Raw genomic sequence first — 16,420 nt, 5'->3', positions numbered from 1 at the left:
TTCAAAGTATCAAATAGCACATTCTAATAGATATGAACATTAAAGTGAAACTGAACTTTTAGAAAGAACTTTGAAAACAGAATACACACCTACATTACTCTCAAAATACTAAAAATAGTGCTAACTGGCATAAAACCCATTACTTTTTAAAAACTCATAGTATCTGAATTTTCTTTCACACTACAAAGAATGCACTGATAAAAATATGCCTTCTGTGACTACAGTAATCAAAATGATTGCTTTTACAACATTCATGCTACTCCTATTTTTGTACATTATTTGACCTTGCAAACCTAACTTCTTTTCCAATCAAATAAGTTCAGTTCTACTTCACTCCAGCTCTGCCTCTAGAATCTCAAAAGTGGTATTATCTCACTTCCTCCTAGCATTAACAGCCTTCCTCTCTTTCATTGCAGTATCCTGCCCAAACCTGCACCTTCATGCTACTGATCAAGAGAGCTCTCCATTCAGTCCTGTAGCTCCTTGGATTCCCCACCTATCTAACCCAGGTCATAAATTTAACTGCTTCAGGGCCATTTTTGCCAACACCCTTATTCTGCTAATCTCTTAGACACTCATGAATATCAATATACAATGCTGGATAAGCATATGAATATCAATATAAAATGTAGAAAGATACATAAACTGGTCTCTTTATTCCTCTTTGTATCTCTACCAAAGTGAGGTATTGGGTGTTCCCTGGGTAAACAAATGAATTGATGTTTATTCAAAACAATCAGTTTCCATGCTCCTTTATTTCATTAAGCTTAGTAGAGCTAAATGTATGAACTTTTCACTATCCAAAACATTCCTATCTCTTCACCACTGATCTTACCTCCCCTCCAGTCTCAGAGACTAAGATCTCCTTCAGTCATGATCTTCCCTTCTAACATACTCCATTCTTATCATTATAGTAGCCTTTCTTCTTCTTTTTTTATTAATGTCACTTATATTTTATTTCAATATCTCTCTTAGGATTATTTTATTTGAAAGACAGAGGAGTTACGGAGAGAAGTAGAGCCAGAGAGAGAGAGAGAGAGAGAGGTCTTCCATTCCACTGGTTCACTCCCCAAATGACCGCAACAACCAAAGCTGAGCTGATCCAAAGCCAGAAGCCAGGAGCTTCTTCCAGGTCTCCCACACAGGTGCAGGGGCCCAAGGGCTTGGGCCAGCTTCTACTGCTTCCCCAGGCCCAGCAGAGAGCTGTATTAGAAAAGGAGTAGCTGGGACACGAACCAACGCCCATATGAGATGCCGGCGCCACAGGCTGGGGCTTTAACCTGCTGTGTCACAGCAGTGGCCTGCCTTTCTTCTTCAAGTCACCTCTAAACATGTATAGGAAACCTAAAAAATATACTTGGCCCAGTCTCAATTTGCCCCAGTGCTTTCTTTTCTTGAATGAAAAAAAGTTCCTAAACGTGTGTTCACTCCTACATCCTTACCTTCCTAACTTTACCTCCTACCACTCTGTAGGAACTACCCTCCAAAGCATTGTTGGGTCGTCAGTCTCCTGTTAAATAATTCTGAGTTGCTTTTTTCTCTGAAACCTTGCCCTACACTGAGTTTTAATTTTCTTGTTGCACACTCTATCTACCTACTTCAGCATTACCTTAACTGCTGCTTTTCCCATTTCATAAGGTAGGCATACCTCCCAGGATGCAGTCCACAATCTTTTGGCTTTCTCTGGTAATAACTGACTGAGTGCCTTGATTCTAGATCTCTTTCTCTCTCTGCCTCTCCATAAGTAAATAAAATAAATCTTTAAAAGGGGGGGGGGGAATGGGAGTAATTATGGTACAGTGGGTTAAGCCACTATCTGAAATGCTGGCATCCCATGTGGGTACCAGTTTGACTCCCAGCTGGTTCCACTTCTGATCCAGCTCCCTGCTAATGCACCTGAGAAAGCAGTGGAAGATGGCCCAATTACCTGGGCTTCTGCCACCTACTCGGGAAATGCAGAAGGAGTTTTAGGCTCCAGGTTTTGGTCAGTCCATTGAGGAGTTAACCAGTGGACAGAAGATCTCTTCTGTTTCTCCCTTTCTCTATCTGTCATTCTTAATAAGTAACATAAATCTTTAAAAAGTAAAAATAAATAAATGCCGTGATCTGTTTCTTTTAAGTTTCCTCTCTAACTTGACTCTGAATATTTTATCTATAGTTCTTACCCCTCATTCTAGCAATAAGATGTTATCATGTAATTAGCAATGATTTAACATCTACAAATTATGGCTCAGTTTTACTACTTATTCTAATTAGTGAGCTAGAATATATTTTTGTCATTAATAAGTGAGGAAAGATACAGGAAATTTGTATAAGTAGGTGTGTGTGTGTGTGCATGGGTGTATACACATGCACCTGTGTACACTGGGGGAGGGAACAAGGAGAGAGGTGTAACAGTCACAGTGTTAGGGGGTTGTGCTAATTTCAAAAGAATGCCAATAAAGAGTTGCAGAAAGTTTAGACACGCTACGCAAAGGAAGACACTGATCCAATCCAAAGCCAGACTCTGTGAGAAATGCTAGAGCTTAGGTAAGAAAATATTCTAAAGTAAAATAAGATTAGCTATATCTAAGAGTTTTTATCAAAATTCTAAGTGAACCCAACTTTAACTAAACAATTATATTGCCTGAAATTCACCCTTCAGATACACTTGTAACCAAAAATGAAACTTTGAAACACCAAGGTAGCTTGACAAGATTCTCATCATTTCTAGAGATTAAGAAATAATAGAATTCAGATGTCACATATATTTTTAAAAAGCAGTCAGAATGGCATAAGACTTCAGTGAAAAGTGATGTTATACATCAGTGGAGCAAGATCTTCCAAATAACAACTGAATATTTTACTCAAATTCTATACCCAGTCATCTCACTTAGTGCAAAGTTAACAGAGAATAGGTAATAAGAAAACACATCTTTGAGTACAAAGAAAAGAAATAATGTCTATAGTGGAAAAAAAGATAAAAAAATAGCAGTGTAACTATATTGTTTATCTATGCAAAGATAAATGCTTGAAAAAACTAAAACAGGTGAAAAGGGTAGTCTAGAGTATAGAACTTAGTGGTGATAAAGGATGAGGCAACACGTTTTCAACACAGACCTTCTCTATTGACTTTATCAACTACATTCATGTACAGTTTTGATTTAAAATGTTTCTTAAATATGATGAATGGCACAATGGTGAAGATGCCACTTGAAGTGTCTGCATTCTATGCTGGAGTAACTGGGTTTGAGTTCCACTTCAGCTTCCATTTCCAGTTTCCTTGTAATGCACACCCTGGGAGGCAGCAGTGATAGTTCAACTACTTAGGGTCACACACCCTGGGAGGCAGCAAAGATGGTTCAATAACTTAGGGTCTCTATCATCCAAATGGTAGATCCAGACGGAGTTCTGAACTCCTGAAGTCAGCCTGCCTGTTGTGAACATTTGGGGAGTGAACCAATGGATGAAGAATCCCTCTCTGTCTACCTTTCAAACGAATAAAGGACTATTTTTTTAAATAAAACTTTGATATAAAAGCACATTTTAAGGATATTCACTCCAGCACTGATTGTTCTAACAAAAGGCTAGAAACAACAAACATTTTTCTCAGGAGGAAGTGGTTAATAAATCATGAGAGAGAGACCTGCCATGCAGTGTCTTCTCATTTGGTGCACACAATGCTAAAATGAACACAGAGAAAAAATTGAGAATCAAGAGGTACTGAAGATTCAGACTTTTCATTCATTCATTCATTCATTCCGCATTTAATGATGATATCTGTTATTTTAATTTTTTCACACATACATTTATTGTTTTCAATTTTTAGAAAATGTAACACTAAGATGGTCTTCACATTCTGGTAGTACTCAAGTTATGCAAACATTTTTCCCATCGCTGTTCAAGAAAAGCTCTGCTCTGGCTGGGCCAGTGTCTGTAATGATTCTCAGATATCCAATTCCAAATCCCCAACTCTGCTCAGACTCTTCTCCTCAGCCTGGAATACACTTCCTTTTCTTCAGAATCCATCCAAGTGTAACATACTATACAAAATCTATTCCAAGATTATATAGCAAAAATTACACTGAAAGACAACCACAAAAATTCCTGGATGTTAGTTTCCATTTCATCACTTATGTAAAATCCATGCTCTCCCATTTGGGGAGTGAACCAGTGGATGGAAGACTTCTACCCCTCCTCCCACCATCCTCTCTCTCTGCCTCTGCCTCTATATAACTCTGCCTTTCAAATACAATAAATAAATCTTTAAAAAAATTTTAAACAATATTTTATACCCAATGGACACACATAATTATGAAATCTGCAAACTGGAGGGAGACTTAAAATCAAGGATGGACATTTGGTGTAGCAGTTATGACACTGCTTGAGATGCCTGCAACCCACATTAAAAATCCTGGGTTCAATTTCTGGCTCTGCTTCCAATTCCAGCTTCCTGCTAATGTGCACCTTGGGAGGCTGCAGGTAATGGCCGAATACTTGAGAGTCTCATACAGGGTACTTGGACTGAGTTCCTGGCTCCTAGCTTCAGTTTGGTTGACCCTCAGCTGTTGTGGACATTCAGGGAGTGAAGCTGTGAATGGAAGATCTCTGTCTCTCTGCCAGTTAAATAAACAACAAAATAAAAAAACCCACTAATTTACTTTACTTTTTATAGATGAAGATATCAGAGTTCCAGAAAAAGGTATACAAACTGCTCTCCTTAGAAAGTTAACTATGTGAACCAACCAAATATTTTGTTGTTAGAGTTGTTAGACTACTAGTCCTTGTATCATTTGATCTAGTGTTACCTTCATGCCACTTGACTCACTCCACATGTATTTTACAATTATTTTTAGCACAGTGTCATTTGCCAACAGTATTCCACCTGTCTCTATTTATAAATATCTACATATACCACAAGGCCCAATTCAAATACCCATGAAGCTTTCCTCCACTGGCCCCATCTAAGTACATCCCACATCCCATTGGCCCTCATCATAATTTACCCTGAACTGTGTGTACATTTTAGCCCTTACAACTAAGCATACACTCCTTAAGGGTAGACACTATACAACACTATTACCATGTAGTGCCACAGGGATTCTTGTTGCTCTAATGAATAACCAGCCAGAGCAAACAGAAGGAAGCAATCGTCCCATTTAAAAGATAACTAGCCGGTAAGAATGCCTCTGAACATCTGAAACTCCAGAAGAAAGGTGAGAGATAAACACTTGAGTCAGGCAATCTACCCTTTATTTTATAGAAGTTTATATAGTTCTTAACACAAAACAGGTAATGCTCTAAGTATCTTATAAATATTAACTCATTTAATCTCCATAATAACTTAGAAACTATGATTAGTTCACCTGACAGATGAAAAAAAGTTGCCTCCAAACACTGAGGATTTGAGGCCAAGGAATCTGAGTTGAGAATCCAGGCTCTTAACCAGCACACTATGCTGTATCGACACAGAAGAGAATACAGAGGCAGATATTTGGTGTATTGGTTAACGTCCCATATCAGAGTGCTTGGGTTGAGTCCTGGCTCAGCTCCTAATTCCAGCCTCCTGCTAATGTATGCCCTGGGAGGCAGTGGGTGATAGTTCAAGTACCTGAGTTCCTAGCAACCACGTGGGACTCCTGGACTGAGTGTTTGACTCCAGGCTTCAGCTTGTTTCAGCCCCAGCTATTGCAGGCATTTGGAGAGTCAACCAGTGGATGTGAGGTCTCTCTGTTTCTTTCAAATAAACCAGATAAATAAAAATGTAAAATACATTAAAATGTAAAAAACATTCTGTGCTCAGGGGCTGTGTGAAAACAGGCTTCTGGCTTGACTCAGGCAACAGTTTGCCAAACTCTGTTTTAATGGGTAAAATATCTTATGCTTGAAAATCATTTTTGGTGTAAAATTTTATAACACACGGACTTTAATATTTAAAAATGATCTTGCTTTTCTCCCCTGCTGTGTCTGCAAAATTGACACGTTCACTAGTGAATAACTTGTGATGAGTTGTGCTTTACCCAAAGGGCACAAAATCATCCTTTCTGCCTCTGCTTCTGCGTCTCCCTCTGCCCTTGTAGATGTCACTGCTGGGAAGGAGCAGCTCAGGATGGTCTGCTTCTTGCCTTGCTGCCTACCATTCAAAGCAGTGTGGTATTATTTGAAACTGTGTCAGTATGTCCTTTGACAGAGTTTCAGAGTTCTACCCAGTGGGCTAGTGATTACCCTGATTTCCTAGACATTCAGCTTGTAGCTGTCATCTGTCTTGCGTGCCCAGCTGCCGTCTGTCTTGGGGAGCACGTTGTTTCTGATCAGCAAGCTTGACTTGCTGGTGAAGGTGCGCTGACAACATTACAGGGCATCCTTCCTTAACCTTTAACATAAGTATGGCTTCAAGGTGAAGCTGATGCAAAGGTTCAGGAGGCCACATGTGACATTTGTGTTATGACCAAACCTTACAACCAGATAGAATCTCTTTAAAGATTTGGGAAAATGGGATAGGAAGATCTTATTTGAGAAGCTGGCAGAAAGCACAGAGGTAAGGTGTTCCTAAAGGATGCAGGAAATAATAAGAGATGCAGTATAAAAGCCCCAGGTGTCATATAACACTGTTTTGTGAATGTAAATCACTAGGTACCTCTTGGCATATTTTAGGGGTAGGAGGGTTTAACATTTTTGACAGTGGTAAGTTGGCTCTTTTAAATCAACATTTAGGAAAAAGTTACAAGGTAACCCTATATCTTTTAAAATAGGTGATTTCTCCCCCACCCCAAATTAGCACTTTTAAAAAAAATCAGCAAAGCCTGAAATATTATGATGCTATAGAAAAAATTTGCCAAGGCCTATGTGAAAATATGAATTATAAGAAAAAGTTATGATATAGTTTATCCATCATAAATAATTTTTAAAAACTCACTAGCATTCAATATCATTCACTAGCAAACTGGATGAGCTATATTAAAAGTCTGGGTATGGCTAATATCTATCTTCAGTCTTTTGGCTCTTACTATCTACTCATTTCATTTAAAAACTGGAAAATATCTGGTAGAGAATAAAAAGTGAAATTGGCTTTGTTAGATTCCAAGACCGCCTATAGATTACTCATATCAATTACCTGTTTTCTCTCTCCCACGTCATCTGGCAAGAACAGATCTTATTATTTTTTATTTTTATGATGTATTATTTATTTCACAACAGCTACCACACTCAACAGTTTACACATACAATTGATCAAATCATTGTTACTCAGGAGAAACTGAGGCACAGAGCAGCTGAATGATGAGGCCCTCTTAATAGCATCCAAGCTAGAACCTGAACTCAGTTTTGACTCTATAGTCTATCAGGAGAAACTGAGGCACAGAGCAGCTGAATGATGAGGCCCTCTTAATAGCACCCAAGCTAGAACCTGAACTCAGTTTTGACTCTATAGTCTAAGTGAGGCTCTCAGCTTCCACGTAGACAAGGCCTCCTGAATGTCTAACTTCTATTAAAACTATTAAGTTGTTGACTATAATTGCTTATGTTATTACAACTAGCAGGCACAGTTACATGTTTCTTACTCTCAGATGCACAAACCCTGTACTGTGGAAAACACAACTCAGGATATCCTCATGTACTCATTCTGGCAAAAGCATCAATTTTTAGGGAGTGTAATGTCATTTGTCACAGACACTAAGTTTTTGTAAAACTATAAATGCAAAATTCTGTGACAGCTCAGTTCTCATTTTTAAAGAAAAGGCTGCTGTTACTTACACTTCACGTGCTACACTACTTAACAGCAGCAATAAAATTCTGCAAGTTGGAAATCAGGGGTGAAAACAATCAAAACAGATCCTCAGAAAGAAATAGGGTCATGACAGCTGCAGGCAAACAGAAAAACCACCAGAGCCATCTTGATACAGAAATACTGAGCCGTGCATACAGCAAGTGCTCAGTGAGTCCTTTTAGAAGTGAAACGGAGCCAAGCCCTTGGTTTTTATAAATCTTCTTAGTTTCTATACTATGAAAAGTTGTGGGACAGGGCCGGCATCGCGGCGCAGCAGGTTAAGCCCCAGCCTGGGTCACCCAGTTCCGGTCCTGCTTGCTCCACTTCTGATCCAGCTGCCTGTTAACGTGCCTGGGAAAGCAGCGCCTAGGCTCCAGGATGGAACTGCGGGCTTCTGCCTTCTGCCTGCTCCGCGGGGCCACTGCGGCCGTTTGGGGGAGTGAGCCAGCGGATGGAAGATCTAAGAGCTGCAAGATCGCCAGTCTTTGGGCCATCCAAGGACATGAGAACTGGATTGATGGCGCCCATCACAGGGCAACCTCCAAACTCCCGTTAAGAAAGGTCCCCAAACACTCCGCGCTGTCCCCTCTCAGGCAGCTGCTAGGGGACATGCCAACAAACACAGCCACCCAAGCAAAGCGCGCCACGGCTGCTTCAAAGTCCGCGGGCCTGGGTGTCCCGCCCCGCCCCGGCCCCGCGGATCGCGCTGCGGAGCCGGGGTCGGGGAAGCCCCACCTCCAGGCCGCTCCGCCTCACTGAAGTTGCACAACTGCCATTGGAAGTTGGGCTCGGAGCCCAAGGGGACAGGAAAGCCGCCCAGGAGGATAAGAATGGGGGCCAGGGAGGGCTGACCCACACCAGATCCGCTGGGCAGGGACTGAGAGGCACCAGGCAACGGCAGATCTGGAAACGGCCTCCCGCCCCAGGCCTCGGCCTCGCGGCCACCCCCTCCGACTTCCGTCCTCACCAGCGCGAGCAGCGCAGCAAGTTCTCCAGGCGGCCGAGCGCGGCGCGGCTGTGGGCCCAGGCTCCACCGCCCGCCGGATCCATGGCTGGCGCGGGCCAAGGCAGGTTCCCCGAGCGGACCCTCGGCTGCCGATGCCCCTGCATCGCCCCCGCTTTCGCGGGAAAGGCTCCTCCGAGAAGCGACGGCGGGCTCCCAGGGCGGCCGACAAGATCCGAGCCAAACGGTTCCCGCGTTTGGGTTGGCGGGACGGCGGGGGGTGGGGCTCGGGAGGGGCGGGGCGGTGAGAGCGCGCTGATGGACAGGGTGGGCGGAGTCTGCGGACGGGGTCGATCAGGGCGTGATCGTGAGCCCGAGCTGCCTGCGGGGCCTGGAGGGGAGGGGCCGCGGGAGCACGCCGGAGGGCGGGGTGGGCGGGGCCTACGGACGGAACCTATCAGGGTAGCGGCTTACACGCCCGGGTGCGCGCGGGCCCAGAGGGGCGGGGCACGGGCCCGTGGGCGCCCGAAGTTGGCGGGAAAGGAGGCGGGTCCCGAAGTAGTGAGCGCTCGCCTGAAAGCGTAAAGCCAGGGAGGAAAGGCAAGCCCCTGAATTTGGGAAGCAGTGGTCTTAGGGACCTGCGGCCGGATTTAACTGAGGGAAAATTCACAAACGTAGAAAGTTCTGGTTGAGCATTCTCTGTGAAGAGCGCTGTTGGGACTGCTGTCGAACTTGGAAGAGCTTTGCTGTGACGCTGAGGTACCTCTCAAGAGTATGTGTTTCCTTCCCGCCCCAGCTGTGGGCTATGAACCAAGTATAACCAAGAAAGCCAAACTAAAACACAGCTAGTAATCATCAGAGAGAGGCTCTCTAAGGATAATGATACTTGGGAATAACGAAGCATTGCAAAGTCTTTCCCTCAGGTGTTTTGTATCACCGCGATCTGTATTATATGCATGTGTGTGTGGGTGTGCGCACGCGCGCGTTTACCCCTGTATTCCAAAACTTACAAATATCCAGAGACTGGCTACATCTGACTTGTTCCCCAATACAGCACTGGGATGCGCAGGTGCAATGCTTGGCTCCGTGTAGGGTCTCAGTATTTATTCAAACATTGGACTGTAGACAGGCGCTGTTACAAGTGCTTTCTTATTATCTAGTCTAAGCCTGAGGAACCCCATGCAGTGGGTATTAAAATCTGAATGTTTGTTTCAACGAAGTTGAATCCCTCAATATTTGGTTGTAGTGCCTTTGGGAGGTAATTAGGTTTGGATGAGATTATGAGGATGAAATCCCCATAATGGTGTTGGTGTCCTTCTAAAAGAAAGTACTGGCTTGCTCTCTGACACAGAGAACACAGCAAGGAGGCAAAGAAACCTCTTACCTATATCCATCCTACTCTCAGACGCCCAGCTTCCAGAGAAATGTCTGTTGTTTAAGCTACCCAAACTGTGGTGTTATAACAGCCTGAGGTAAAGCAGTGTCATTCACAAGACTATGCTGGTGTGGCTCAGAAATTCTAATTCATTTATCCAGGGATAATGACAGAGACAGGATTGTAATGCAGATCTTTGTGATCCATAATGGCTACATTAAATTCTGAAGGCTCAAGGAGTTCAAAATGAAGCAACAGAATTAGTAAAACTATAAAAGGTCTTAAGGTATTTTAACTAGACCTATGGTGGCATATAAAATAACTATTTAAAAAAATGAGAGACACCCAAGAAATTAGTCTTTGATTATTAATCCTGGTAAGTCATTGCTTAATCTTTGCTGTGGGAGCCCTGTTGTGGTTGTGGCACAGCGGGTTAAGTACTGCTTGCAATATCAGCATTCTGTATGAGAGCCCCAGTTCCAATCCAGTCTAATTTCTTGCTAATGTGTCTGGGAAGGTTTTTGGGCTGCTGCTGGGAGACATTGATGGAGTTTCTGGCTCCTGGCTTTGGCCTGGCCAGGACCCAGCTGCTGCACCCTTTTGGGGAGTGAACCAACGAATGAAAAATCTCTTTCGCATGTGCTGTTTCTCTCTTTCTCTCCTAGTCTGCCTTTCAAATAAACAAATAAGTCTTTGGAAAAAATCTTTAGAGACCAACAGAGAAGGCACATTCTAGGAAACTTCATCATGTAAAAAAATTTCATCATATAGATTTGGGGTATTATTAAATGAGTTTAAATGTAAAACCATGGACATCATAAGTATTCAGTAACTAGTAGCTAAAATTAAGATAATTTATATATTTTATATTCAGCACCATTAGTGCTTTACTTATTAAATAATAATACTGAACTTTTTTATTTTTAAATTTTATTCCAGGTGTGAAAATTTCATATATTTCCTATATACAAATTCAGGAACACAGTGATACATCCCACCCTACCCCTGTCTCATGCCCCCATCCTTCCTCCTCCTCCCTCTCCAATACCCATTCATTTTTTTGTATTGATAATTTTTTTATATTTTAAAATTTTTCTAATTCTATTTAAGTTATGAAGTTTCAAGTATTTTATATATATGGATGTAGGAACATAGTGACACTTCCCCCCTAACACTCCTCTCCCACCCATGCTCCAACCCTTCCTTCTCTTCCCTCTCACATCCTCCCTCCTGATTTTTACAAAGGTCTATTTTCAGTTTACTTAATGGTCATATAGTTAACCCTACACTAAGTAAAAGAGTTCAACAAACAGTATGAAGAGAAAAAAAAAAAAAAAAGAAAAACACTTCCTCAAAGGAAAAGAGAAGGGTTGTAAACAACTGTTGAATTCAAAATGTCTATTTCATTCCAATGTTACATTTCAGGTACTCTATTAGTTACCTCAGATTAGAGAAAACATATGATATCTGTCTGTTTGGGAATGGCTTATTTCACTCTGTAATGATTTCTAGTTGCATCCATCTTGTTGCAAAATACAGAATTTCATTTTTTAACAGTTGAATATTACTCCATAGTATATATATACCATAATTTCTTTATCTAGTCATCAGTTGATGGCCATCTGGGTTGAATTCATATCTTAGCTATTGTGAATTGTGCTATAATCAATATGGGGGTGCAGATAACTCTTTCAGATACTGATTTCTTTTGATTTGGGTAAATTCTTAGGAGTGGGGGGGGGTGGCTGTATCATATGGTAAGTCAGTATTCAGATTTCTGAGTTATCTCCATACTGTCTTCCACAGTGGCTGGACCAGGTTATATTCCTACCAACAGTGGACCAGGGTACATTTTCCCCCTCACTGGCCAGCATTTGTTGTTTGTTGATTTCTGTATGAGAACCATTCTAACTGGAGTGAGGTGAAACCTCACCATGGTTTTGATTTGCATTTCCCTGATGGCTAACAATCCTGAGCATGTTCTGAAAGTGTCTGTTGGCCATTTGAATTTCCTGTCTTGAAAAATGCTGGTTCAAGTTATGTGCTCATTTCTTAACTGGATTATTTGTTTTGCTGTTGTTGAATTTCTTGGGCTCTTTATAGATTCTAAATGTTAACTCTTTATCTGTTGAGTAGTTTACAAAATATTTTCTACCATTCTGTCAATTACCTCTTCAGTTTGCTGAGTGTTTCTTTTGCAATGCAGAAGCTTCTCAGCTTGATATAATTTATGTTTATTGTCAATTTATATTTTTTGTCTAAAATTTATATTTATTGTCAATTTTGGCTTTGAATGGCTGTGCTTCTGGGGTCTTTTAAAAGAAGTCTTTGCCTATGCCAATATCTTGCAGAGTTTCCCCAATGTTCTCTAGTAATTGATGATATCAGGTCTTAGATTTTGGTCTTTGATTCCTTTTGAGTAGATTTCTGTGTAAAGTGTAAGGTATGGGTTAATTTCATACTTCTGCACGTGGAGATCTAGTTTCCCCAGCACCATTTGTTCAAGAGACTGTCCTTGCTCCAGGGATTGATTTTAGCCCCTTTGACAAAGATAAGTTTGTTGTAGATGCATGGAATGATTTCTGGAATTTCCATTCTGTTCTCTTGTTCTACAAGTCTGCTTTTGTGCCAATATGAGGCTGTTTTAACTGTCCTGTAGTATGTCTTAAAATCTGGTATTGTGATGTCTCTGGCTTTGTTTTTGTTGTATAACATTGCTTTAACTATTTGGAGTCTCTTGTGCTTTCATTTGAATTTTAGCATCATTTTTATACATCTGTGAAGAATGCCATTGATATTTTGATTGAGATTGCATTGAATCTGTAAATTGCTTTTGGTAGTATGGACGTTTTGATGATGATGATTCTTTTTTTTATTTTTTATTTTTTATTTTTTTATTTTATTTTTTATTTTTATTTATTTATTTATTTTTTGACAGGCAGAGTGGACAGTGAGAGAGAGAGACAGAGAGAAAAAAGTCTTCCTTTTGCCATTGGTTCACCCTCCAATGGCCGCCACGGCCGGCGTGCTGCGGCTGGCGCACCGCGCTGATCCGATGGCAGGAGCCAGGTACTTCTCCTGGTCTCCCATGGGGTGCAGGGCCCAAGCACTTGGGCCATCCTCCACTGCACTCCCTGGCCACAGCAGAGAGCTGGCCTGGAAGAGGGGCAACCGGGACAGAATCCGGCGTCCCAACCGGGACTAGAACCCAGTGTGCTGGCGCCGCAAGGTGGAAGATTAGCCTATTGAGCTGCAGTGCCGGTCCAATAAATTCTTTCTCCTGCTAGTTTCCTGTTTATCTTTTCTGTGTTATTTTCCTATTACCACTCCCCAAAGTTCATGACAGTTTGATAAGTGCTTAATGGTGGTCATTACAAACTTAAGAGACTAACAAGGTTAGTCCCATCTGAAATTTCCAATTAGATTTTCTTTCTCTGCTGTAGATCTAGTTGCTAATATTTTGCTTTTTATTGGGGATGGGATGACTGTGTGTATTTCTGTGCATGCATGTATATATTTTTATTTTATTTGAAAGGCAGAGAGATGGACAAAGATCTTTGCTCACTCCCTAAATGCCCATAACAGGCAGGGCTGGACCAGGTCAAATCCAGGAGCCTGGACCCATTCTGAGTCTTCCATGTGCCCATTAGCTGGAAAGTGGAATTGTAAATGGAACTGGGACTGGAATGAAGGCTCTCTAAGAGGGAATGCAGACATCCCAAACAGTGTTTATCCACGTGCAAAATGCCCACCCTGGAGTATTTGTTCTTGAACCAGTTCCTCCTTTCAGCCCTGGATCCTGAATTTCAAGGGCCAATTCCTTCTCCCATGTCCTGATTTTATATATATATATATGTGTGTGTGTGTGTGTGTGTGTGTGTGTGGTGTGTGTGTGTGTGTGTGTGTAAAAGACTGACAGACTTTTCATGATGAGGTATACCAACAGTGTGCAAAATTCTAGAGTTCCTCTCCCTGAGAAAAGTTCTGCAGGAAAGTCCAATCTATCTAAAGGGTCTATGTAAATTCCTAGATTACAGCATGAATGATATCTTCCTCTCTCTTTAAAAGGGGCTAAATGGTATCTTATTTCCTTTTCAGGGTTTCCTTGCAAGGACCTCTTGTGTATATAAAAATTTAGGATACTTGCTCTGTTTCATTCTTAGTCTTTTCCAACTATGCAATATTCCCAAATACCTTAGACTCTTAAAATGACTCATTCTTACCCAGTGTAACAGCTGGGTCCTGAGGGAATTCTGAGGCATACAAATAAGCTGGCTTTAGCTTGTTTACCTATCCTTGCTCTCTCTCAATGCCCTCTAAGGCTATTCCCCCCATCATTTAATTATCCTCTGTAGTGCTGCTATTCTACAAATGCATCTACAGCCTGAATCTTTTTCCAGATCTTCAGGCTCTATGTAATGGTTTGCTGAAATCAGCCTAAACACTGTTTTTTCTTCTGGTGTTGTGAAGTGTTTTACAACAAGGTAGTAATTTTCTTTGTATTCGCTTGGATAAACATACATAACAAAAAAAAAAAAAAATGGGCCATTCATTATACCCAGACTCTCCTCCCATGGAGTGTGAAAATATCTCAGACATTCCAGTCTTTACGGTAATTCTTCTCTGAACCTTCTCTTTGGTATCATGTGGTAGGATTGAACACTTTGAAAGGCAGAATATTCCTATGAGTCTATTCTCTTTTTTTAAATATATTGTTTGCAAAGACCCCTATAAAATTTAGAGTTCCCACAAAACAGGCAGTTTCAACACAATTGATGAGCCATCAAATATGGTAACCACTGAAATGGAACAAACCCACCTTAGCATCTAGGATAGCAGCATCTGCTCTGTGTATTTGACTGATATACTACTGCTATGGGAACATGCTATTAACCAAATTAGAGTCATAGGCTTTGTGCTGGTTTGTTTTTTTTTTTTCCTGGAATGCAGTGTAGCATAATGATTAAGTGTACAGAGCTCAGAAGTAAAGCAAAACTGGATCATAAACCAAGCCCTGACATTTTCTAGGGTTGTGTCTCTTGGGCGTATTATTTAACCTATGTTGGAACTTAGCTTTCCATTTGGTTACTTTAGGATTAAATATACCAACTTCAGCATTATTGTGAGAAAGGAATTATAGATTATGAATTGTCCTAAACTCGTAATGCAATACCACCAATGGGAATCCCTTCGTGATGAACTATACTGAGCTTTAATACATATATTAAAACATAGCTCATAATAAGCACTTAATATATTTTCCCATTTTTAGCACTGGTTTTACCATTGTTTACTTGTGCTAAGCCAGCTATACTGGCTTTAAAATTCTCATAAAATGCTTAGAGGACTAAATACTTGTAAATGACCTATGTATGAATATGTATCAAAGAGTACCTATTAGAAGCAAGAAAGAGCCATTCATCTGTGACTACTGGGATAGAGATATTTGCTGAATGAATTCCTTTGCAAATATGATGCACTAACTCTATAAGGAAGCTTAAATCCATTTGATGATTATAATCTCTTTTAGTATCAGCTCGAAGTATATATTGGACTCTTCACACCATCCTTGGCATGATAATAAATTCTTTGTAATGTTTAGTTAATTTGGATGTATCTTATTTACATCACTTTGTTGCTCCTTTAAGACCAATAAAGCCTAAAAAATTTAAAACAATAATTTTATCCTGTATATTATATACAGCTTTTATGATGCAAACATGATCCTATCAGTAGGATCAAAAGTAATCAGATTCCTCCACCCAATGGATATCATAATGATTAATGTAGATATCCCATTGATCAATTCAATTGTGCCCAGAGGTATTGGCCAAGTTGTTGCAGTGGACTCTACTAGATAGTTTTGATATATTTCAGTCTCTTTGACTAGAATATACAGACTTGGTCTCAGTGTTACCCAGATCTTGGCGTTCAGTGAAAAATGACTCCGTTATCTAGAAGCATCTAAGAGATGTTTTGAGGTAGTTTTTGAAAGGATGTTAACTCCATCCTTGTGGGCACCTGCCAAATTTCTGTCACAGGACCAAAAGAAGCTAGTATAAGGCTACAGTTACATTAATACTCCCAAGTCCCAGTTATTTTAAAAGATTTTGGTATCTTCTGTACTTCCTGATCATTTATCAAATTCATCCTGACACAGATATTTCACTGGTCATTGTTTTTTGTTCAGTAGACTCCAGAGTTCAGCCCATTCCACTGCCTTTTATTGCTTGCTATTTTTAAGGAGACACCTCAGTAGAAACCCCCTTTTTCTGTACAGTGTAATTACTGAAGCACATAAAGCAGTTATAGCAGGAATTTATCACTTTCAGGTGGAAATACTCCGAGCCAAATAAAA

General features: G+C 40.8%; 1 protein-coding gene across 6 annotated transcripts in view; it reads right to left on the bottom strand.

Moving 5' to 3' along the window:
* Window positions 1-9,079, bottom strand: part of BARD1 (BRCA1 associated RING domain 1) — an 82,597-nt gene extending 73,518 nt beyond the window's left edge. For 2 of the 6 annotated variants that reach the window (XM_051848237.2, XM_051848239.2), the window contains exon 1: window positions 5,591-8,080. Coding sequence is in view for 2 of the 6 variants with exons in the window: in XM_008259118.4 (XP_008257340.4) it covers window positions 8,712-8,854 (143 nt within the window). In the remaining 4 variants the exon portion in view is untranslated. The other 4 variants (XM_008259118.4, XM_017343084.3, XM_051848238.2 and 1 more) reach the window with 4 other exon arrangements.
* Between the last annotated feature and the right edge of the window lie 7,341 nt (window positions 9,080-16,420).

Source organism: Oryctolagus cuniculus, chromosome 3, assembly GCF_964237555.1.
Source record: "Oryctolagus cuniculus chromosome 3, mOryCun1.1, whole genome shotgun sequence".
In the NCBI taxonomy this organism is placed as follows: domain Eukaryota; kingdom Metazoa; phylum Chordata; class Mammalia; order Lagomorpha; family Leporidae; genus Oryctolagus; species Oryctolagus cuniculus.
The sequence above is the reverse complement of the archived record's forward strand: the minus strand, read 5'-3'. Positions and strand labels throughout refer to the sequence as shown.